General features: G+C 42.8%; 1 protein-coding gene across 3 annotated transcripts in view; it reads right to left on the bottom strand.

Annotated features, from left to right (window-relative positions):
• Nucleotides 1-4,503: 4,503 nt before the first annotated feature.
• Dbx2 (developing brain homeobox 2) overlaps nucleotides 4,504-23,098 on the bottom strand; it is a 31,909-nt gene continuing 13,314 nt past the window's right edge. The window contains exons 2-4 of one of the 3 annotated variants that reach the window (XM_005354008.2): nucleotides 22,555-22,650; nucleotides 15,458-15,645; nucleotides 4,504-7,854 (exon numbers count right to left, since the gene is read on the bottom strand). In XM_005354008.2, the coding sequence (XP_005354065.2) occupies nucleotides 7,528-7,854; nucleotides 15,458-15,645; nucleotides 22,555-22,650 (611 nt within the window). In that variant the 3' untranslated portion in view covers nucleotides 4,504-7,527. The remainder of the gene's footprint in view (nucleotides 7,855-15,457; nucleotides 15,646-22,554; nucleotides 22,651-23,098) is intronic. The other 2 variants (XM_026782790.1, XM_026782791.1) reach the window with 2 other exon arrangements.

The following is a 23,098-nucleotide window of genomic DNA, read 5'->3' as shown; positions in this document are numbered from 1 at the left end:
TCCGCCCAGCATTCTGCTCCTCCCACTTACGTTCTAACCTATCAGGTCAAGCAGCTTCTTTATTAAATCAACCAATGACCTTCCTCCATCAATTGACACCAGACATTGAATTATTTCTAGAACTCTTAATCTCAGGCATTAACTTTTCCAATTGCTAGACCACAGTGTATAGACCCAGACAGCTCACAATCTTCGCTTGCTCCAGAACCATCATGATACAACCTCAGCACTTTCTCACTAACAATGGCCCCTGCCTGGGTCAGCACCTCTCCTGTCCAGCAAACCTCGCACAGTCTGCCGACAAAGGCCCTCATCTCCCTTTCTTCGTATCCAGCTCCAATACACTGCCATCAAAATCCCGGTTGTCAGTCTATGTTCCTCCTACATGCAGTTATATGTAACTCTTAGTATAAAAAAGTGTGTGTGTTTTGCTTCATTTCAGATCACAGATCAGATGTAAGTACTCAATAAATCCAGAAGCCCTACTCAGTTGCTCAAATATGCTTTCCCTCCTTTTTCATTTCCTCTCCTCCCTGAGATCCCAGTCCTTTCTTAGCCTTTCCCTCTCTCTCAGGGGATGACTCTGCTTCACACTTCACAGGTCACAGGTTGGACGAGCCATCATCTCCTCCCTCTCTCCATCAAAGGGCCCTACACTTGACAACTCCCCTCCTAAGGAAGGTCTGCTCTGCACAGGGGCTCTTCATCCGATGGCTTTTTACCATCACCACACCTTACTCCTTTGCACCCTTTCCGACCGTGCTGCTGTCCCACGCTAACAAAGCCACCCATCCTCATCTTCACACTGTCTAGTAATTCCCAACAAAAGAAACAAAGAGCCGGGCGGTGGTGGCGCACGCCTTTAATCCCAGCACTCGGGAGGCAGAGGCAGGTGGATCTCTGTGAGTTCGAGACCAGCCTGGTCTACAGAGCGAGTTCCAGGACAGGCTCCAAAGCCACAGAGAAACCCTGTCTCGAAAAACCAAAAAAAAAAAAAAAAGAAACAAAGAAAAGGGTCCATCTGATTTTACTGCACAATCCCGTCCAGCTTCCACTATCTCTCCACTCCTTCACACATTTTACGTATCTCGTCCTGTCCTCCTTCTCCCTTTCCATCCTCTCTTGCACTACAGTGCTTTGACTTTTGCTCCTTACTACTCTAGTTAAGGTTATTTATGTCAAAGCCATCATCGCCTTCCGTGTCGCTCAATTCTTGGCTGTTCCTCTGCCTTGGTCTTACACACCAGTGGCATTCCCCAGGAGGTCAGTTCCTTTTCCTTGACATAATTCCTGCATTACCTCACCAGCCTCTCCTACAGATCCTCTTTCTCTGTCTGTTTTAGAAAGCACGTGATGTTACTTGAAGCCCATCCCAGGCTTCTTTGTTGTGGTTTTTGGAAGAAGATTCCTTCTACTAAGCATAGAACTGAGTTGGTTTTCGATCCCTGGATGAACATTGCTCAGATTGCATTTCTCTCTACACCTCCTTGGGCTTCATCTTCACACCAGCATTGGAAAAGCACTATTGGCTCTTTCTGTCAATTGCATCCACATTCCCTTAGCCACAGTGTGGTACTACATTTACTTCATCTTTGATTACCAGATCCTTGCACCTCTGGCTTGCCATGTTGGTTTTATGACATACTAATTTGTCTTTATTTAAAATTTCAAAGAAATTCCCACATGGATCCCAAATGTTGGCCATTTAACTCAAGAAGGTGTTTCCTCATTACATAAATGTGGTATGTGTCTAAAATATTGGCATTGTTTAGTTTATGAATTACTTAAAATAACTATATCACAAAAACAATGGTTCATGTGTGAGTCATAAATTAAACAATGCCAAATTTTTATGTCTACCACATTTGTATAATAAGGAAACACCTTCTTGGATTAAATCTTCAACATCTGGAATCCATGTGAGGGCTTTAAAAAATTAGTATTGCATTTTCTTAAACTTTTCCTGTGCTTAAAAAAATCCAAACTGAAGGTAATTTTACAAAAATATACTGCCCAAATATCCTTACAAGTAGTGCATTGCTTGGCTGATATAAAAGCTTAAATTAAAGCAATGCAAGCTAAATTGCATCAGAGAAATGCCAAGGCAGGCTGTCCCTCACTTTTATTGATTCTAGACCTTTTACTATGATTTACATTGGGATAAAATACACTGGTCCTGTAATGATCGGCCATGTTTAAACACTGAGTCCTGTGAATCTGACTTCTTTTGAGAAGAATGCCTTTGGGTATGCAATCAAGTTTAAGGATTTTGAGATATGATCTCTCTGGATTTGGTTTGAATCCAATGGCAGATGTCCTTACAAGGGAAAGGCAGAGAAAAAGCTGTGACACAGAAGAGAACATCTAGGGGACACCATCTTAAGAGAGTCAGGTAGAATCATGTAAATTAAATCATGAGTCACCAGGAGCTGGTAGAGTCCTCTCCTTCCAGTAATACCATTTTGTGTGTGTGTGTGTGTGTGTGTGTATGTGTGTACCTCGTGCATTAATTATACCACTATATCTTGTTCAAACATGACATGCCTGTTTTTCAACTTCAGTTAATATGAAGGACTGGATGGTTTTGTTTTGGGTTTGAGTAATACTCAAGGTTCCCTATCTCTCTGGTAACCTTGTAATGTTCTGATCTCAAACACTTCTTGGAAAACCCATAATTTTTATTACTTAAGCAACCTTGAGAAAAGAACCATGAAACTGTGCTAGTTCTACACACTGTGGGTACACCAGCATTATCAAATCACTCAAAGCAATGGCAGAGGTGGGCACACCAGCCTTATTGAATCATGCAAAGCAATGGCAGAGGTGGGCACACCAGCCTTATTGAATCATTCAAAGCGATGGCAGACGACATGACTCTGAGTGTGAATCCTACTCACTTTGACTCAAACACTGACTCAATAATACACACAGCTGGGTAGTGTAGCAAGCTGACTGCAAAGCATACGCAGAGAGAAGTAGACTACCACCCCATACTATTACTCTGCTGTTGGCTCTGTTGAAGGCCAAGTATGTCCATCTGCTTGGACTTTAAATGGATAGAGTACATTCATAGGCTTCAGAGTGGGTTTTTAGAGGACACTACCCCCTCGGTATGTTTGGTACACCTTTATACTGAAGACCCCTGAGAGTATAAGACCAAGTTTCATTCATCTGATGAGATTTTTATTAAAAACACAATAGATCATTTCTCTGAAGAGTAGGGTCCGGTGGTCATTCTTTCCACATCCCGTCATCTTCTGGCCCATTCCAGGGTTTACCCAAGAACTAAAATAGCTACAGTAGAACAATGCAGTCATCATAGTTTTGAGTAATTTTTAATGCTGTGGGAAATGGTCTGGGAACAAGTAGACTCAAAGAGCAGGGGAACTGGACAGACATTGCAATCCAGATCTGTTTAAGCATATGTATTTACATGCTCACACATTAAAACGTAGCTGAAAATTCTTTTTATCAAGAGGACTGTCTACTGGAATTTCATGACTTTTACTTTGTTGGTTACTTTCAAATGCTTTTATTTAAAAACCAAAAAGTAAAAAAAAAAAAAATAACACAATGTAACAAAGTAATAGGACCACTGTGGATTGGGTACCATGTCATTGTGGTAAATACTTGTTTGAGAAATGGTTTGAAAGAGATATAAATTAATCCTGCAGCAGTTTCCTTATATATTCAAGAATGCATCACTCTAATCTCTCCCACTTACATTCCTCTCTTCCTATAGGGGCTTAAAAAGAAAAGAAAAAGAGACTGGGTTCACTGTGGACAAAGGTAGCTAGTAAATTATTCCTGGAAGCCATTCTGACTCCTGACTCTTGTGACAATAGGATCTGGGAGGAATGGTGGATGCCATGTGCTTTCTGATTAATAGAGCATTAAGAGTGTCTCGTTGCAAAGAGAGGTGAGGTTTGGAGGATGCTAGCTTTCTCCTTTAAAATTACTGGAGCCTTCCAGGAGTAACATGGACGATGTCAAACATTATATGGCAAGGCAACTAATTTAGATGCTCTTGGAAAACAAGGACCCTTTTTCTTCCTCATATTTATCTATATTGAGAGTAGGAAAATGGCTCATACATCATACCCAGTAGATACTGAAATAAAGAAGGAAAAACACTGGGGGAAGACTTCAAGTGGTTGGAGCCAAAGCCCAGCAAACTTTAGAACACATGGACTATGTTTCATTGTGTCAAAGGGCATAAGACCTTCACAGAATCACTGGGTCCTACTGAACACTAGGGAGAATGCAGTTTAGAAATGGAGATATCAGAAATGTTGTTGAGGGTATAGGATATTTATAATTTTATATTTAAAGTAAAAAACCATGTATTGATTTGGGGGAGTCAAGTGAGAGTTTGGGTGCTGGAGGAGGGTATGCTAGAGGAGTCTGGGAGTCACAGTGTGGTCATGGGAGTGAGTTCTAAATCCTGAGGATCATGTGACTAAATAATTGGTTTTCTTGTTTATTATTAAAAATACAGAGATGTCTTTTAAACATTAGTGGTAACCATCTTTATTGTCTCCAAAGTCTAAGATCATCTCCAACCTGTTTATGTATTTCTAATCCCTACATATTAAAAGATACATTTATTTCATCTATATACAAAGCAATTGAAAATGCCTTTTGAGGTGATTTTTTTTCCCAGTATTTCATTCTCCAGGATTCTGTGGTCCTGGTGGTATTAATACAAGCAGTATTTCTCTGGAAAGCAGACAAGGATTATACAAACATGCTATCACTTCCAGGAAAAAAAAAATCTGCAACTGTCCAACAGAAAATGCTCCCACAAAGCCAGGGTGGGGGTGGGGTCCACAGAGGATAAGAAGGGAGATCTCTCTAGCAAGGGCTCAGTCATTCACTCCAATCCAGACAAGATGATGCAAAGAAAAGGCAGAAAGGCTGTGTGTACCATGGCTACGCTGTGTGTGAGATAGAGCACATGTACGTGCAGCATGGCCATGGTTGTGAGAGCACACTTGTGTGTACTGTGGAGATGCTCTGTGTGAAAGCACACACGTGTGTACCATGGTTATACTCATGAGGGCACACAAGTGTTTACCATGACTATGCTTGTGTCTGAGGGCACACACGTGAATACCGTAACTATCTTGTGTGTGAGGCACACATGTGAATACCGTAACTATGCTTGTGTGTGAGGCACACATGTGTGTACTATGGCTATGCATTATATGTAAGGGTACCCAGCATGTACATGGATATGCTTATGTGACGGCACACGTATGTGTACTATCACTATGCTCCAGAAAACTCTCTTTCTAGGGTGTGGCTTTCCTAAGCCTGGACACATTGCAGGGTGGAAGACAATTAAAATACTGACCTGCAGATCTGAGCACCAGACCAGTCCTAAATGGAGAAGCTCTACTGAGTCTCAGAGGTCCTGAGGCAAAGTTATTCAAGCAGCAACTCACCAATTTCTACAACCTGGATAATCAAATGACCTTGACAAATCTCTCTCACTCAAGTTCCAAGTTATGCTCAAGACATAACGGCCACATACAAATAAACCCTTCATGATTTTCATCAGTGAACAGTGAAAACAAGGACACACCCATCACACGCTGAGGCACTTCTCTGGGACTAGAGTCCACGGATTGACAATTCTACAGCTAAACTTCAAAATCGAATAGAAAGGAGAATATTGATGAGAATATGGCTCCCTAAACCCGAGGCTACAAGATACAGTGCACTCCCGCTGCCCTTCGGTAAACCTTACCAGTTTCCCAGATGCTTCTCATCTGCATCCTGCACTCACGGTGCTGCAGCCCCGACAGGGCTGAACCAGATTGCCAGAGCATAGACCCCTTACTTCACTAGCCCCGTGACTCTGGGTGATCACGCCCACAAGCCGTGCCTCAGCTGCCTCGGTGGGGTAACAGGAACCCTGATCAGTAAGACTGTCTACGTCACAGGGCTGTGACCATGGGGACTATATGAGCCAATAGACCCTTAATGCTCAGCACAGAGACTGGCAATACAGAGCAGCCCTACAAACGCAATAAGGTCAGGACTAAAGAAAGGATGCTGTGTTCTCACTTTGCAAACATGGTAAAATGTAGTTGTCAGATCCCTGACTCCCACTTGCCACAAGGGAGCTCGAAGACAACCTTCAGGAAGCACAAAGGTGGCAAAGGCACCAGCTAACGAACCAATTCAGGCTCCATTCAGTAAGCCATAATTTCCTGATGCTAATCACAACTGCTCTCTTCTTAAATATTCTCTCTTCTGCGTACCACAGCCTTGGAACCCAGAGTCGAGGTGAGCAGGCCAGAAGCTCCTGACTTGCTCCTTAACAAGATGTCCCATAAAGGACTTTGAGCTGTATCGCTTGTTCAAAAACTCAGTCAAAACCATGCTGTGTCTTTTTTTTTTTTACTTCATTTCCTGCAAAATAAAACAATATTTTGAATGAACTTAGAATTAATATTCTTGGATAACTAAGAAAATCGTTACCAGAAATATGACTTTATACAAAGACTATTTCAGTGTAGTCACAAAACATCTGGATGGTGTCTGTTAATATAGAAAACCACACAACATATGTAGTATGAACTAGGTGGGGAATTCAAGTCGTATGCAGTTTGGGTTCAGCACTGAGCATGGAGCCCGTCAGTGTTATGATTTTTAGTCCTGTGATTTTCAGTCCGGTCAGGGACAGCTTAAGAATGGTGACACAGTAATCTGGCTTTTTGGCCACTGATCACAAACTAGGTAGCACAGACGATCACAAAGATACTGAATGCTGACCCGTTATCTGACATTGACTTCCACTCAGGCATGTTTTTAGAAAACCCTGGTCTAGGATAACCCCTAAAGAGAAGAGACTAACAAAAGCCAATTCACACCTAAATGTGCTCTTTCCTCCCCGATAGCCTCACCTATCTCGGACCTGAAACCTAGAAATACTGATAACTACATTCAAAAGTTGCAGTTTCCTGTTGAGTTCATCTAACCATGGCTCGTTCAATTAGGACTGCTGACATGCTCAAGATCACTTACGTTGGGATGCCACAAAAGGCCAGAAGATGAGAATTTTTACAAACATAATTAATTGTGTGATATCGAAGCCCAAATTTTACATTATTTGAAAAATTAATATTTGCTCAGACTTTTCCTCCATATAAAAAGAAAATGAATTTTCTCCATGTAAAACTTGGAGAGAACTGCTTTCTGCTAAGGCTTTTAATGCGCATTTACATACATATACACAGACACACACACATATGTACACATATTCAGGGCAGGCTGTGGGTCGATGCTGGCTTTTATTCTTTCGGTCCTACCGTACCTTCTGGGAGGTTCTATTCCATTTCTACACTGAGCCTTGGTCTAGGGCTAAATAAAAAACAGCAGCCTGGCTCTCCTAAGGCATCAGCTCAGGTATCACGCCAAGCTGTTAGTTTAAGGCAGTGTTGAGACACACACTAACTGGCTTTAATCCAAACGTTACAGGCTAAGGGTTCTTTTAGATGAGCATGGAGCATACTCCCTTCAGATGGCGCTAGTGAGTCTATCCTTGTCTCCAGCGTCCTTCTCAGGACACAAATACAAGGCACCTCGGAGTGAATTTGCTTCGGGTACCCCTGAATTCTCCTGGGTCAGTCTTTCTGCAGGTTCTGGAGAATTCTCCCTCCAGCTGGGACTTGAGTGCAGCTGGGAGACTTCCCATATTGCCGGGCACGGAGGAGGGAATCCCACAGCAGGCCGTGCGAGGCGGTCTTCTTGAAGGCTCGAGTCTTGGAGGCAGCTGTTGGAGAGCACTTCCTTTTCTTTGGAATTACGCCACTTCATCCTTCTGTTCTGAAACCAAATCTTCACCTATGGATAAAATAATTAGAAAAAAACCCACTTATTCCAAGTATAGCACTTAGGTGTTTTACTTATTTCTTTTATTCTGGCCTCACACATGCTAGGCAACTGCATTTTCAATGGTCAATGTCTTCTACTGCACATTCTACAGAATTCCCTACTCTGAGAGCCTAACTGGAACATCCGTTCCTGTGTCTTTTCCTTTTGGTTCCTTCAGAAGCACCTAAGAGATCCATATAAAATCCCATGGACACCTCCAAACAGATGGTATAGCGATCACATTCTTTATTTTTGGTGGATTTTGAAATTAATTTAGTTTTAAGTATTTTAAAACATTATTTAACCTATGCTAATACATTTATTCAAGAAAAAAATTGACTAGTATAGCACCCGTGCATTTTGGCTTGGGGGATATTATGCTGTGTTGGTTGGTTGACATGGGGGAAGGTGTGTATGTGTGCGTGGTGTGCTTGTATATGTGTATTATACACATCTGTGTATTGCAGGTTGTAAGTGTGAGATGTGTGTGTGTGCAGATGATTTTATGGTTTGATGAGATATTCATTTCACATCTAAGGATACTGGGGTTTGGCAGGATTAACCAACGCAAGATCACACAGCAGAGCAAAATGAAGAACTTTAGGCCCTGCTATCAGGCTGTGTTGACACGCAGACCTCACCACAAGCTTTTAACATTAAATTAACAATACATTTTGTAATGCTTTGATAAATGTGGGCTTTATGCAGCTTCCAAGTTTTGATTACTCCCAGGATTTATTCAACTATGATAATTAGTTTCTATAAATAAGAATTGATTGTAATTAACCCAGAAGGTGGCTTGATCTGAATCATAACTTCCCCCACCACCACACCGCAACTTGACTCTGCAATTAACCACCCTACTCACGAGACACCCAGTCATCCATCAGCAGAAGACTCCCCAACTACTTCCCTGACATTTTAAAAGCAGGAACAATCATTGTCGCTACACTACATCTTTGCACTAGCAATTTACTCTCTCGTTTTGAAACAACAACAAAACCCTAGTTAAACTCAGTGGGTCTCAAAAAATAAATGCTTGGAAGGTTATAGGGCAAATAGGGGAACAGAAAGAGAGGGACTAGAACAGGGTGGGCATGACAGGCCTCAGAAGATACTATGTACTTGTATGGAGCTGTCAGCAAACAAGTTCAACAGTCATTTGTAAAAGTCTTCCATTAGAAAAAACTTTACTCAAGAAAATTATTATTAAAATATATAAGCAAGAGGGCTGGAGATGCGTCTCAGTTAATAGAGTGCTTCCCTAGCATGTGTGAGGCCCACATCAAATCCCAGAACCACACAACACAAACACAGTGGCACATGCCTGCAACCGCAGCACTCAAGAGGTAGACACAGAAAGATCTGGAGGTCAAGGCCATCCTCCGTGGGTTAGGAAGTTTGACGTCAGCCTAAAGCTACTTTTAATCACACACACACTCACACGTGTGCACATACACACATGAAAACAAAATTGAAGATGGTCCTTCTACACTGACTAAGTAATCTCTTCAACTTTTCCTTTTAATTGACTGCACAGGACATCGACTCCCAGAAACCTAGTGTCAATGACCGCTGTGTCAGGTACGATGCTCAGAGTACAGCTTTTGCTAAGAAAATAGCTAAAGCTCGCATGCCAGGACACTTGCTTCTACTCTGACTGCGTTTATAATTAGCAGTGGCCATTGCGCCTGGAGAGCTTGCCAAGTTCTTCTTGTGCATTTTCACTGGGCGAGTGCTGCTCCCATGGATGTGTCTGCTTTGTTCAATGCACTCATTTTCTATCATTCTTCTTTTTTTGGTGCACATGTGTGTGTGCACGCATGTCTGTGTGTATGCATGTGTGCATGTGTGTCTGCATGTGTCTTGTGTATGTGTATCCGTGTGTATCTCTGTGTCTGTCTGCATGTATGTTTCTGTTTATGTGAGTCTCTGTGTGTCTGTATGTATGTGTTTATGTATGTCTGTGTGTATCTGTGTATATATGTGTCTCTGTGTGTTTGTGTATATGTGTCTGTGTTATGTCTCCCTGTGTGTGTATCTGTGTATGTGTGTGTCTGTGTATATCTGTGTGTGCATGTGTGTGTGTATCTCTGTGTGTATGTGTCATGTGTGTATGTGCCTGTGTGTCCATGTGTATGTGTCATGTGTGTGTCTGTGTGTATGTCTGTGTGTCTGTATGTGCCTCTATGTGTGTGTCTGTGTAATGTCTGTGTGTGCATATGTACATGTGTGTCTATGTGTATGCGTCTGTGTGTGTATATGTGTATATGTGCCTGTGTATCTGTGTGTCTATGTGTTTGTGTCTATGTGTGTTTCTGTGTGTCTGTATGTGTGTCTGTGTAATGTCTGTGTGTGCATGTGTACATGTGTGTCTATGTATATGCATTGTGTGTCTGTGTATAGGTATCTGTGTGTGTGCTTGTGTGTCTCTGTGTGTGCATGTGTGTGTATGTGCCTATGTTCACATGTCTGTGTGTGTGAGTATTTGCATGTGTGTGTGGTGTGCATGGAGAGAGAGTGACAATGGGATACAGAGACAGAGCTTGATTTAAGTAATCTCTTAGTAAAAAGCCATGAAATAGTTTCTTCATAATCAATGGACAAATGCATACATTTAGTGAAATACACATGAGTCAAACCTCTCTCAACCGGCACAAAAACAACTCCAAGTGGGTTAAATAGCTAAACATAAAAAGAAAGCTACAAAAGTCCTAGGAGAAAATATATGAGAACTTGAGGACACAAGTTCTTTTTAAAGCAAATCATAAAACACTGAAGATGATAAAGCAGAGAAATCAGAGCTGGCTACATAAAACTGAGAAATTTTTGTACAAATGAACACGCTATAAATGAAATAAATGAAAAAACAACAAAATACTCAAAAATTAAAAGTAGGAATCTGGGAGATAATTGTATAATATTAGGCAAAGGGAGATATTTGCAAACATTTTATATATATATTATCTAGAATATCCAAATATTGAAAATAATCAAGATCATCAATAGATGAACAGTTATGCAGATATAGTACATCCATATAATGGAATATTATTTGGTTTTAGAAAGAAATTTAATTCTGAAACTTGTAACAATATAGATGAACCGAGAAGATATTATGTTAAGTAAATTAATCCAATTAATAAAATGCCGCTTTATTCCACTAGTACAAAAGTCTTTTACTCTTAAGTCTCTAAATTGTAATGGAAAGGAGAATGGTAATTGGCAGGGCCTGGGGTAGGGAAGGGAAAACACATTGAGAGCTGACAGAGTTTCAGTGTTACAGGATGGAAAAGTCTCTGGAGATGAACTGTGGTAACAGCTATATGACGGTGTAAATGCACATAGTGCCACTGACATTAGAACTTTGAAAGGTTAAGACAATTTATTTTGTATTCATATTTTACCACAATAAAGAAACACTCAAGTGTGGAAAGAAATGCTAAAATATCTGTAACAAGAAAGTAGAACTAATCTTATTATTCTAAATATCTTGATTAATATCCAAAATAATTCCTGCATGTCAACAAAATGACAACTGGTGGAAAATAAACAACCAAAAAAAAAAGCCAATTCAAAAAATTCACATTTCCAATAAATTATGAAAAGCCTCTAAAATTCTGGTGGCTACGAAAAATCAAACTAAAAATAAAAAAAATTAACAAATACAATTGTCTATAAGGTTGATAAGGCTTTTCAAAGTAATAAAAAATAAAGGGTTTGCAATAAATGGACTCATATGAGCAGAAATTTTACGTAAATCAGTATCTAGGTTTATCTAAGACTCTTTGGAAGACTTTTAATCTCTTAGAATTTACAATATATACACGGACATTTTAACTCTCAAATCCTTTTTCTGGTTTCCTCTTACAAAACTTCTTTTGCTTGGTTTTTTTTTTTTTTTTTTGAGACAGGGTTTCTCTGTGAAGCCTTGGCTCTCCTGGAACTCATTCTATAGACCAGTTTGGCCTCGAGCTCACAAGGATCCACCAGCCTCTGCCTCTCTAGTGCTGGGATTAAAGGCGTGTGCCACCACCGCCAGGCCAAAACTTATCTTTTAAGTACACAAAGAAATACAATGCTGAAACCCAGAAGTAACTTGAACATTGGAATGTCTTATGTATCTACAGAATGATGTGTAATGAGGTTCACGTGAGAGAAAATGGAAAAGATCTACATCTCAGACACAAAGGACTCATCCTGTAACACCGAGAAAAGGAACAGAATGATCCACATGGCTAACTATCTTAATCATGACAACCAAAGCTGGGAGAGATACACATGACTGTCATCAGCAGATTGGCTCAAGTTACAGCACGAAACGATGGTCCAGCAAAGTAGAGCAGAAACACATACTGCAGGATGAAGACTCTCCATTAACAGAATGCTGCAGATGCCACATACAAAGAACTCATACTAAATAGATCTGTTTGCACAAGGGGCAGAAATATACTACACTCATCTATCAGCTGGGGACAGGGATGGTGTGTGGCCTTGAAAAACCCGGGCTAAGAGGGGTTATCAGGTCTTCCCACTTCTACTACTTGATCATCATTGTAGAGATGGTTTGTGAGAAGCCAAAAAAGACACACAGAGCCCATTGCACTGGTGTATATAGGTGGTCACACACATAAACACTTCGAGTGCCAACTTTTTTTGTAAAGTAAGGATAACACAATGAATAGCGGACACGACATAGGATCCTAGCAAGCATTAAAGGACATCAAATGTTGGATCACTGGTAAGCATCATGCAAACATGAGCATAATTGCAATTTGTGCATATCCATCCTGTACATGAATTTATTTTAAGAGTCTAATATTTCAGTAAATTGAACCAAGAAGCATTTATAAATAGCAGGAATAATTGAACTGGATTGGAGAGTGATGTTGGATTCCCCTCTGTATGCAGTGAATATCATTGGTTAATAAAGGAACTGCTTTGAGCCTATATCAGAGTTATAGGGGATCAGAGCTAAATGGGAAAAACTAAACTGAAGGCTGGGAGGAAGAAGGCGGAGTCAGGGAGAAGCCATGTAGCCTGGCTAGAGCCAGACAGAACTTTAGCAGGTAAGCCATAATCACGTGACGATACAAAGATTAACAGAAATGGGCTAAATTCATATGTAAGAGTTAGCCAGTAAGAAACTAGAGCTGATGGGCCAAGCAGTGATTTAATTAATACAGTTTCCGTGTGATTATTTCGGGACTGAGCAGTCAGGAACCAACAAGCGGCCTCTCTCCAACAGGAGAGAAGTGAGATGGGCTTTCATCTCTTACTTCACCAGTTTCCCTCTTGTATTACATAGCTGATAAGCATGGAAGTTAATAAAATGCTAATTTACTTATTAAATGCTCTTCCAAATTCAATACAACAAAAAATCCATTCTGAATTATCTGAATTTAAAAATAAATAAAATTAAGTGAAACTATGTGTTTAGGCTTAAGAAGCAAATAAGAAAATCATTGGTTTCCTTAATGTGGAGAGACTGTAGCCTTTCTGGTAGATTATTAATGGCTATGGGATTTGATATCAAGCTTCTCTGTAGAGTGCTGTACACATAGTCAGAGGTGGTCACACTTACCCAGCACACAGCAAGGTGGAATGCAACCCCTTCCATCCATCTCTCAGCATCTGCTTCAAGCTGCAGACAACCCTGGGCTCCCTGCAATTTCTACCCATGTTATTTTCTCCCCTGTGACCCTGAGTCTTCTCATCTCTGCCTGTGGTACTCCAGCAGAGCCCAGTGAGGTCCTTGCCACTTACCCTGAGGCCCATCAAGCAAGTCTGTCACCTGACTTCCTGGGTTTGTGGACCTTGACAAGGCTGCTGTCTCCAGACATGGGAGAGGCATAGAAGGCTGCAACTCCATAAACAGCTTTGCAAACTACTGACCCAGCCCCTCGAATGGTCTCACAAGTCAAAACAAGCCCCCTAATGTTGCTATCTAACCTCCACTGGGTAGGTAACTTCCTGGAATGCCAAGAGTGTAACAGCCCACCCAGCATAGGGTTACAACAAAGTGGACCCTGGAGATACAGCCACTGATCCGCTCATATGCAAAACTGCTGAGCCTCATTAAATGCACAGCAATCCATTAAGGCTATGAACTAATCACCCTCTACCATACAACATACCACTCTCTACTACTAGAAAGCATCGGGAATGGCATGGCAGTTCGTGGAACAAACAATTTCTCCAGGGGAAGGAATCAAGGGTAAGGGGAATCTCCCACTCTAGAACATGTTTGACACAGTGTCTTTTACCCTTCAGCTCCTTCACAGCAATTCAAGACAACCTGGTGGATGTGGTTCTATTTGGAAAGCGGAGAGCCTGCTGCATTTCAACTACCATCATCTCCTTCAGCTTGATGTCTTGATTCTGGGTGTTTTTATGTGAATTTAACACAAGCTATAAACCCTCTGGAAGGAAGGGACCTCAGTGAAGGAGAGCCTTATGCCTCTAGAAGATCAAGCTGACGGCAAGCCTGTAGGGTATTTTTTTTAATTAGCAACTGATGTTGGAGGGCCCAGTTCATTGTGAATAAGGCCATCCCTGAGCTGGTGAAAGCAGGCTGAGCCTGCCACGTGAAGCAAACCAGTAAGCAGCACCCCTCCATGGCTTCCATCAGCACCTGCCTCCAGGTTCTGACCCTATTTGATCTCCTGCCCTGACTTCCTTTAATGGTAAACAGTGATATGGAAGTGTAAGTCAAACAAACCCCTTCCTTCTCAGGCTGCTGGCTCATCACAGCAATTATAACTCTAAGACATCCTTGTATGGTAAACAGCCTACACAGAGGCAGAGATGGTGACTCAACGTTAAGGCTGTCTGGGAAACCTAGATCCCAAACAGTTTTGCCACATGGCTCTGGACCTACATTCAGTCTTCTGCATTTCTTCATCCAGAAGATGGACAGTATTTCAGAGAATGAGGGTGTTCATTTGGAAGATGAAACACAAAAATGCTAGCGTTCTTTGAGCTAACTGGCCACCTTGGGAGAATTCTTCACTCTCAAAATTTATGTTCACAACTGTGTGGAACGTTAGTGAACAAGGAAGGTCCAGATGCTGCAGATGTGGAAGGTGCAGAATAAGGGACGCCCATCTAGAGGGGCCCAGGAGTCTCACATTCACTCTCTGATTTTGGATTAAAAGTGAAAAGGAAGACAGGAAAATTGGTTACAGCTTTTGAAGGTAATTATTTAGTCTGTTTCTCTGGGTATAAAGATCACGCACATGCACACACATGCACATACATGTGTACACATGAGCACACACAAACTCACACACACACACAGGAGAACAGGGGATGAGAATCATATGTTGCACCCTTGACATTTCCCTTCATTTCAGAAAAGTGAAGATTGTGGCTCAGCCTTGCCCTCAGCGTGTGGATTGGTCGTCTCCACACAGGACTTGTCTTGTGTGTCTCCACCCACTGAAAATTCAAAACAAACACTTGAGAACACGCTGGAGCACAGTGCCACGCCTGGCACAAGACATTCATGCCAAAGAACAAGCTGCACCATGCTGAAACCAGGAATAGGAGGTGTCTTCCTCCTCGTGGGTACCTGTGACTCCTTCAGGCCCAAGCTGACAGCAAGTTTCCTTCGGTCTGTTTTACTGATGTACTTCTGCTTCTGAAACATTCTCTCCAGAGCCTTTCTCTGGTCCTCTGAGAACACAGCTCTTCTTAAAATCCCCCTTCGTGCTTTGGAATTTGAGTCCTGGGTCAGCAGAGGCAGCCCATGTTCTTCTCCTGGCAGAGAGATACAAAAGGACAGCGGGGTTAGAGAAGAGAGGCCCCTCTGACCTCTGAGCGATCGCACCTCATAGTCAGCACTGTGGCTGACTGTTCTCTCTCTACCAAAAGAGCTATGCTGCTTATGTTCTCCAGGTCCTGGAGTTCTTTGAGGACCTGATAAATGCTGGTCATGGAACGATGCTCCAAGGAGTCAATAAACCAGCACAAAAGTAGCTCAATGCCCAGCACTATCAAGAGTCCCTAGAATCTGCTTCCCCCTTGATAGCTCACTTGGTCCATCCATGGATCCTATATACGCCACACCAATCACTGCCTAGATAAGGTGCTTTGGGTGACACAAGTCCCATTCTATGCTGAGGACACAAAGCTCAGATGCCACCCAAATGTTTTCGGTTCACCCTGGCTCTTTCCTCTGTGTTTTGGGGCCCTTGGTTTATGACTGTATCCAAACTATCAGTGTATCCAAATATATTCAACATTAGGAGAGAATGGCGACCACCTAAGGAAATGGATGAACTACCCAATGGATAAAATCTTGAGGACCCGTTAAAGATGAAGACTAAGGACAAACAACAGCAAAGAAGGGACTACGTGTATGTTTTAAAGCACAGCAGCAAGATGTGCACTGCACTTACAACCAGGTAAGAGCGCCAAGGAGAAACAGTTGAAAGGGCCAACGTGAACACTAACTACTGTGAGCTATCAGAGAAATGTGGACATAAAATCCATGCCCACTGTCTACACTTTAAGCTTGGATCTATGTCCCAGTGGGAAACAACTTGGCAGAGGCGCTGCACAGGCACTGAGCGAGGGTTGGAGATGACTCCAAGCTGTCCTTAAGGTGCTCACAGTTGATGAGCAGAGACTCACGGGCTCTGACAGAGAGATGACGTGACCATCACAGACAGCACAGAGCAACAGAACAATAGCCAGGGCAGGAGAGACCACAGACAACACACAAAGAGCCACAGAACGTGAGAAACCAACTAGCCAATCAGCAATGAACAGGGCAGGAGAGACCATAGACAACATACAAAGAGCCACAGAAAGTGAGATACCAGCTAGCCAATCAGCAATGAACAGGGCAGGAGAGACCATAAACAACATACAAACAGCCATACAAACATACATACAAGAACAGGAAAGACCAACTAGCAATGTGGGAATGAATCTCATTCAAATATCCCTAAAACTTTTAAGAGAGGGCCCTAGATTTTCCCTAACAAATAATTTTTAGGGAAAAAAAAGAACAAAGTTTCCTATAGAGGATCTACAGGTGCAGTTCTAACATTTTGGGGGCTGTGGACTGGGACTAGATCTCACCCTATGAACAACAGACCTATTAGACCCATAGCTAAGGTCAGGTAATAACTTCTGGACCTAGTTTCTCGGTTTTTGGTGCCCTAAAATGAACAGGAACAACCAATGAACAAGCAAAAGCTATGGAAAACCCAAAGGATACCCTTCCCCACCCCCACTCCCCATACCACATCTCACCCACACGTCATTTTACCATTTCTGTTAACAATGCTCCAGAGTCCATGTGAGGTTTGGCCTCTCTGTCTTCCTGACCCATCCCTGAGCAGCTGCTAACTCGGCTCTGCAAGGGATGTGTGCCCCAACCACCAGTATGCACCAAGCTTACAATAGGTAAAACACAGAGGAAGGACAGAATGCCAAAAGCAAGCCCTAAGGTAGACAGTGATAGAAGTATGGAAGAGTAATTCATTTTCAAGTAGAAACAAGCAATCCCTGGAGCAGGCTTTAGGGGAGGCAGAGTTCCTGCATCATTCCTGTGGTCCCTAACCCTGCCGCATTCCATTCCAAACTCTGTTCCCAATGTGGGCTACCCAAGGGTCACACAGCCCAGCCCATTTCTAAGAAGCCGTGTTTAGTTTCCACATTAAAACCCAGTCTATAGACTGCTAACTCACACCCCGCCCTCATGGCTTTGTGAGGAAGGCAGAGGCAGTAGTGTAGGGAACAACACTGCCTCCAGATAGCTTCAGATTCTCAGGAGAAACATAAGATTCTTTCAGGACAGCTCAAGCTGAAGGCTACCAACCGTCCTTTGAGAAAGAAAACTCTTTCGGCCTCCTAAAGAACTCAGTAACTTCTCGGAGCTGGAGAGACCTTCATGTGTTTGATACAAGACTCTCCAACAGGCCAGCATCTGATGCCGGCATTCCTCTACTGAGGAGGGTGGGGTGTTGTCTACTGGGCTCTGTCTTCCTGCTGCACTGTCCCTAACTGTTCTGCGCCCTGTCCCACGGGCTTCTGTCCTTCAATACTCTCTTCAGTGGAGAAACCCCTCATCACTACTTTCAAATATGCCTGTGGGCATCTATGGGCTTGTGCATATGTGTGCCTGTGTTTGTATGGTTTCTGTAGGTCTGTCTGTCCTGTTCTAGTAGACTCTAAAAGCTACCCTCAAGCATCCATAAAACCCAGGATTTGGACTTAAATGAGTTTACTCAATTTAACCTTCACCAAGTTGGGTGTGGTAACTGTAGAGGTCTTTTACTATCTGTCTTCCTCTTAGCTTGGTTTTTACTACTCGGCGTGCCTTTTAAAGGGTCTCCAGAACCATTCACAGGCCTTCTGAGCCTTTCAGAGTCCAGTAAGAACTGTGTCTTCTCTTCTTCTCAGCCTATGGCTAAAGCAAGGCCCACACCCCAGCTGCATTCTGCAGACACACACTGAGACGGCTTTATACTTTTTCCCACTTGGCTCTATCGAGTTTACCCTCCCCTCTCCTAAGGTGTACAGAGTGCTTGATTAGAGAAATGAAAATCAGGATTTTATAAGTAGACCTCTATTTGACTTCATGTGATATTTGGGGAACCGGTTATAAACAAGCATCTTACAAAACTGAGAGTTACCCACCATTACCATCTAGGCTGAGCACTCAGACAGAAAAGGGACTGCACCCTAGGACTGAAACTCTGAGGCTGCCTCTGCCTCTCGAGAGCTTTGAATAGAGTCATCAACCTGGAAAGTCTGTAGTTTTGAGTCTCTGGTCCCTCAAACATTCTTCTTGGCTGACCGAATGCCATTTATCTGGGCAACACCACTCCATCCTTTTTGAGAAGTCACTACCTAGATTCAGAGTATCAACAAATTCCATTATCTTCCAGGTGGTATAATCAGGCCTCTTTCTAAATTTTAAAAAAAAGAAGTTCCATCCCTCTGAAGATCTTAAAATTGCTAAATTAAATCTCTACATATGTTAGATATTTTACATTCGTGTGTATATATGTGTTGGGAATTGCAGTCAGTCTCTCCTAGGTTTACACAGCTCTGGGAAATCTCTTGAGACTACCCATCACTCCAGCAGAGAGCAGTAAACCAACACCCAAGTCAGGTGGCAACAATATCAGAGCATTTCCCATCTTTGATAGTGAGACCCGGAGCCAACCTACATTCACTCAGTAAAAGCAAAGCTCCTTCCCTGCTGCCTTCCCAAAATGCTGTACTAAAACCTGGGGTGGATATGAGGTTCCCTTAAGTTTTAACAAGGGGAAAAGGTGATAACAAGCTGGGAATGTCCAATACAATCGCAGTTTCTAGGAAAAGGCTAAGCAGTTTGTCCTGCCGACAGGTTTTCTCTGCTCAGACTCACATAAAGTTGACTCCAAACTGAAGTTCTGTTTTCTAAGGCATAAAATTCTTGAAAGGTCAAGTTGGGTACTCAAAGACAAAAATGGAGTAAGTATCTAATTAACTCAATTTGCTAGCCTCCCTAATTAAGATTTCAGGGTTTTTTTAAGGTAGCTTTTTTTTAATATTCTTTTTTTTTTCTTTTTTTTAAAAGATTTATTTATTATACAACATTCTGCCTCGATGTATGCCCACACACCAGAGGAGGGCACCAGATCTCAATACAGATGGTTGTGAGCCACCATGTGGTTGCTGGGAATTGAACTCAGGACCTCTGGAAGAGCAGCCAGTGCTCTTAACCACTGAGCCATCTCTCCAGCCCTTAGGGTAGCTTTTAAAAAAGAGCCATGACCTACATCATTTCCACAAATTCCCTTTTCATTTTACCTGAGAAAATGTGTTATTTTTTTTAAATAAGTTTATGAATGTAATATCAAAGATTTTTCCATGCAGTGCTTTAGGGGAGGGGCCGGCTTTGACTGGTGCCTTTCAGTTTTCTCGACTGTTCTCAGCATTTTAGCACAGTGCTGAAACAGCCTATTAAACCGTTTACTGCATGTGAGAAGGGCACCGGGCGGATGATGGCTTCCACATTGCAGCGAGGAGTCAAGGCTAAATCTGAGGAGTCAAGAAAACCCGAGTCGGCATGAAACAAATGAATCAGACTGTGCATGGAGAAGGCCTTCCCCTGGCTTAGCTACAGATGTGCTGCCCCGATGCTGGGCTCCGGGAGGAAGCAAAGTCAATGCTGTGGAGCAACCATGGCAGCCACCAGTTTCATCACTTGTTAAACTTTTAGTATAAACCGACTTTTGGCTGTCCAAGCGGAAACTTGACACAAGTTTACTTGAGCGGTTCATTTTCTTTCTCTCCCTTTTCGTTGTTGCAATGGAAAATAATTTAGCAACTTGAACATAAACACTTATTATTTTAAAAAAAAAGAAAACCTAGTAAATTCCTCTAGTAAGAAGGCGCTTCAGATGTAAAGCTCATTAGCCGGGCCCTGGTCATCACGGCTGTTTTTGTGGAATTTTTTATGGACAGCAAGATCCCACCGCGTTATTAGTGACTGCCAATGTGAATGAACATTATAAACAGGAAAATGAGATAGTCATTTTGGGGTTATAACTAATAATGTGATACAGCGTCATTTATTAAAAACACATGCGGGACCTCTCGATGGTCCCAGGAGGCCAGCATCAGGACAGAGGAGTCAAGGGCAGCGTGGACTTTTCTTGATCTGAACAGCACTGATCTTTCAAGCCATGTGTTTATTTATTTCTTACCAACATAAACGCAGGGCTTTAAGCCCTGAGGGATGAGCATCATTTATAACAGCAATGCAGAGTGCATGGAGTGCGAAGGACTGAGAGCTACGGAGAGAGAGCGGGACCTGCTTAAAATAATCATTGGAGCTCTTGAGAGAGGATGTGCTCCATTAAACTGGCCTGACGCTTTTTTTTTTCCTATTTATTAAACTGGCCCAAACTTTTATGTGTTAGAGACTCTTTGAAAACACCCCTATACAATAAATACACTGCAGTGTCATGTGTACCCACATGCCAGGACATCCCTATCACGTGAAACTTTGTGTCTATTTCCACACACCTGAGCAGTAGCACCGGCAACTTTCTAAAGTAAAAGACATCAAGAGGGAAACCAAGTGCGAGACACCATGAATAAACAAAGGTGCCCCGAGATGGGATTTTCAGCATCTGGGTTTGTGTCTCCTCCAGACATTCTTGCCTGCCACTCTGATATCTGGTGATAAATGCTGCCTTAATTTGCACAAGTGCTCAGTCTCCCTCATAGAGGACCACCTTGAAGGAAGAGTAAAAGGTTTCGTCACGGTTCCTCTCTCACTATTCAAATTCAATGCCTTCTAGTTAAATCTACAATTAATAGGTCACTGCCAAAATAGCAGTGTATCGGTCCTGGTTAATAAACAATCGCCACAGTTGATAATGGGCCTTGTGTATTCAGCGAGTCCCTGTATACAGTCAGCTCGGGCACTAAATCCCCTTTCAGGTGGACAGGGCTATATGGGAATATGAGCTGGAATGAGTCTATAAAAGTCAGTTCCATTCAGCGCTTTAGTTTGCAGTGAAGGGCTTTAAATGGTGTCCAGAAATTCACTTGGAATGCGAAGCCGGAGAAAAAGGCTGACACACAGAGCCTGGCTTTATGACCACACAAAAGGACAAATGACCCTTGCCCAAGCCCTCTCGCTGTGAAATGGTCCCTAAAGTTCATCTGCAGAGTGAAAAATCGTGGTGAGGTCGCGTGTGGATGAGCCCAGCAAAAGTGAGGATTGGTCACGGGTCTGTCACCCATTGTAGCCACGTCCCAGCCTGTAAAGGGCTCTGTGGGAAAGTACCGGCCCCCTAAAGAGACGTTCAGAAGCCTGCAGCTCATTAAACCCCAGCATTTGCTGCCTCGCTTGTCGGGAGTCATTTTGTGGGGCAACTGCTCTCCTGAAATATCCATAAAACACAAGAACACATATGGGGCCGGGGGGTTGGAAACAGTCACAGGCTGTGGCTTGGGACTGGCCCTCACTCCACCCTTACCTGGCGTAGCTGTGTACCTGTGTGTCTCCTCGGGCCTCCACTGCCTGGCTCACTCTACAGCTCACCCTCCGCCTGTAGATTTTACCGACACCCCCAAGACACCTGCATGCAACACGCTGCTCTGTTTGGTTTCTCCTCTTCTTTCCCAGACACAAACGTATTTTTCTTTCAGAACGTTTAGAGACCAGTTCCCTGAAAACATTCCCTACAAGCCTGCTGGCTTTCTTTAGGAAGATAGACAATATTTTACCCCGTCTTTATGATCCCCAGTTTCTAATTCTTTTCTAGACCTGTGACTGAGTCGTTTGAAGCCTAATGGAAGCAGCGCACAGCGCACTCTTTACCCACGTTCCTTTGCCCTCTTTAACCGAGTGCAGTACAGGCTTCAGAAAGAGCCAAACTGGTCCCTCTAAGATCTTTTATACCAAATAGAAAACAAGCCCTTGCCTTGGAGTGTCAGCTCCGGGCTTAGGGTGGCCGAAAACCCTCTCACAATCGCTCACTGTGCCGAGGTTTGATAATCTCTGGAAACCTGAATAGGGTGGCTGTGATTTTTAGTGAGGCATTAGCTCCTTGCCACTGCACTGCCAATTAGCTTCCCTGAGCACATTAAATCCTGCTGCTTTGGTTTACAGAATAACTGAGGCATTGCTGATGAAGCATTAAAACTTACTTGAAAAAGCTGTGGGGGAGGCAGGGCGCCTGCAGGACCCACCGCAGCAGGCAGAGTAGAATGGCGGGGCGTTCAGAAGGAAGGGTTTGGAAGGCACTGCGGAGAAAGCATTGATCTCATTGATTAACCGTTCCATTTACACAATCTCCAAACCTCCAGCTTTCCCCAAGGCCCTGAGTAAACACACTCCATTGCCGAACCTTACCTCGGTTCTAACCTGAAGTTAAAGTCATTTTGAAGTGTCAAAGTTCTTGCCAAGTACTTTGCTCGGGATTTGCAGGATGCGGTAGAAAGGCCCAAGGTAGTGTGGTTGTAATTACAAATAATGAATAGTTGCTGTTCTTTTATACAAGGCACACTGGAGCGATGTGCAAGGAGCATCTGCAATGACGGACACGTCAGCATCTGCTCTGGCCAATGTGGCAGCTTCTGGCCAAATGTAATTGCCAAGCTCAAATATGGCTAGCACAAGTAGGTACTACATCTTCAGATCAAATTAATTTGAATTTCAAGAGGCTCTTTTGGCTAAGAATTACAATATTAA

The sequence above is a fragment of the Microtus ochrogaster genome, chromosome 15, assembly GCF_000317375.1.
Source record: "Microtus ochrogaster isolate Prairie Vole_2 chromosome 15, MicOch1.0, whole genome shotgun sequence".
Lineage (NCBI taxonomy): Eukaryota > Metazoa > Chordata > Mammalia > Rodentia > Cricetidae > Microtus > Microtus ochrogaster.
Note: the sequence above shows the minus strand (reverse complement) of the source record. Positions and strands in the feature narration are given on the sequence as shown.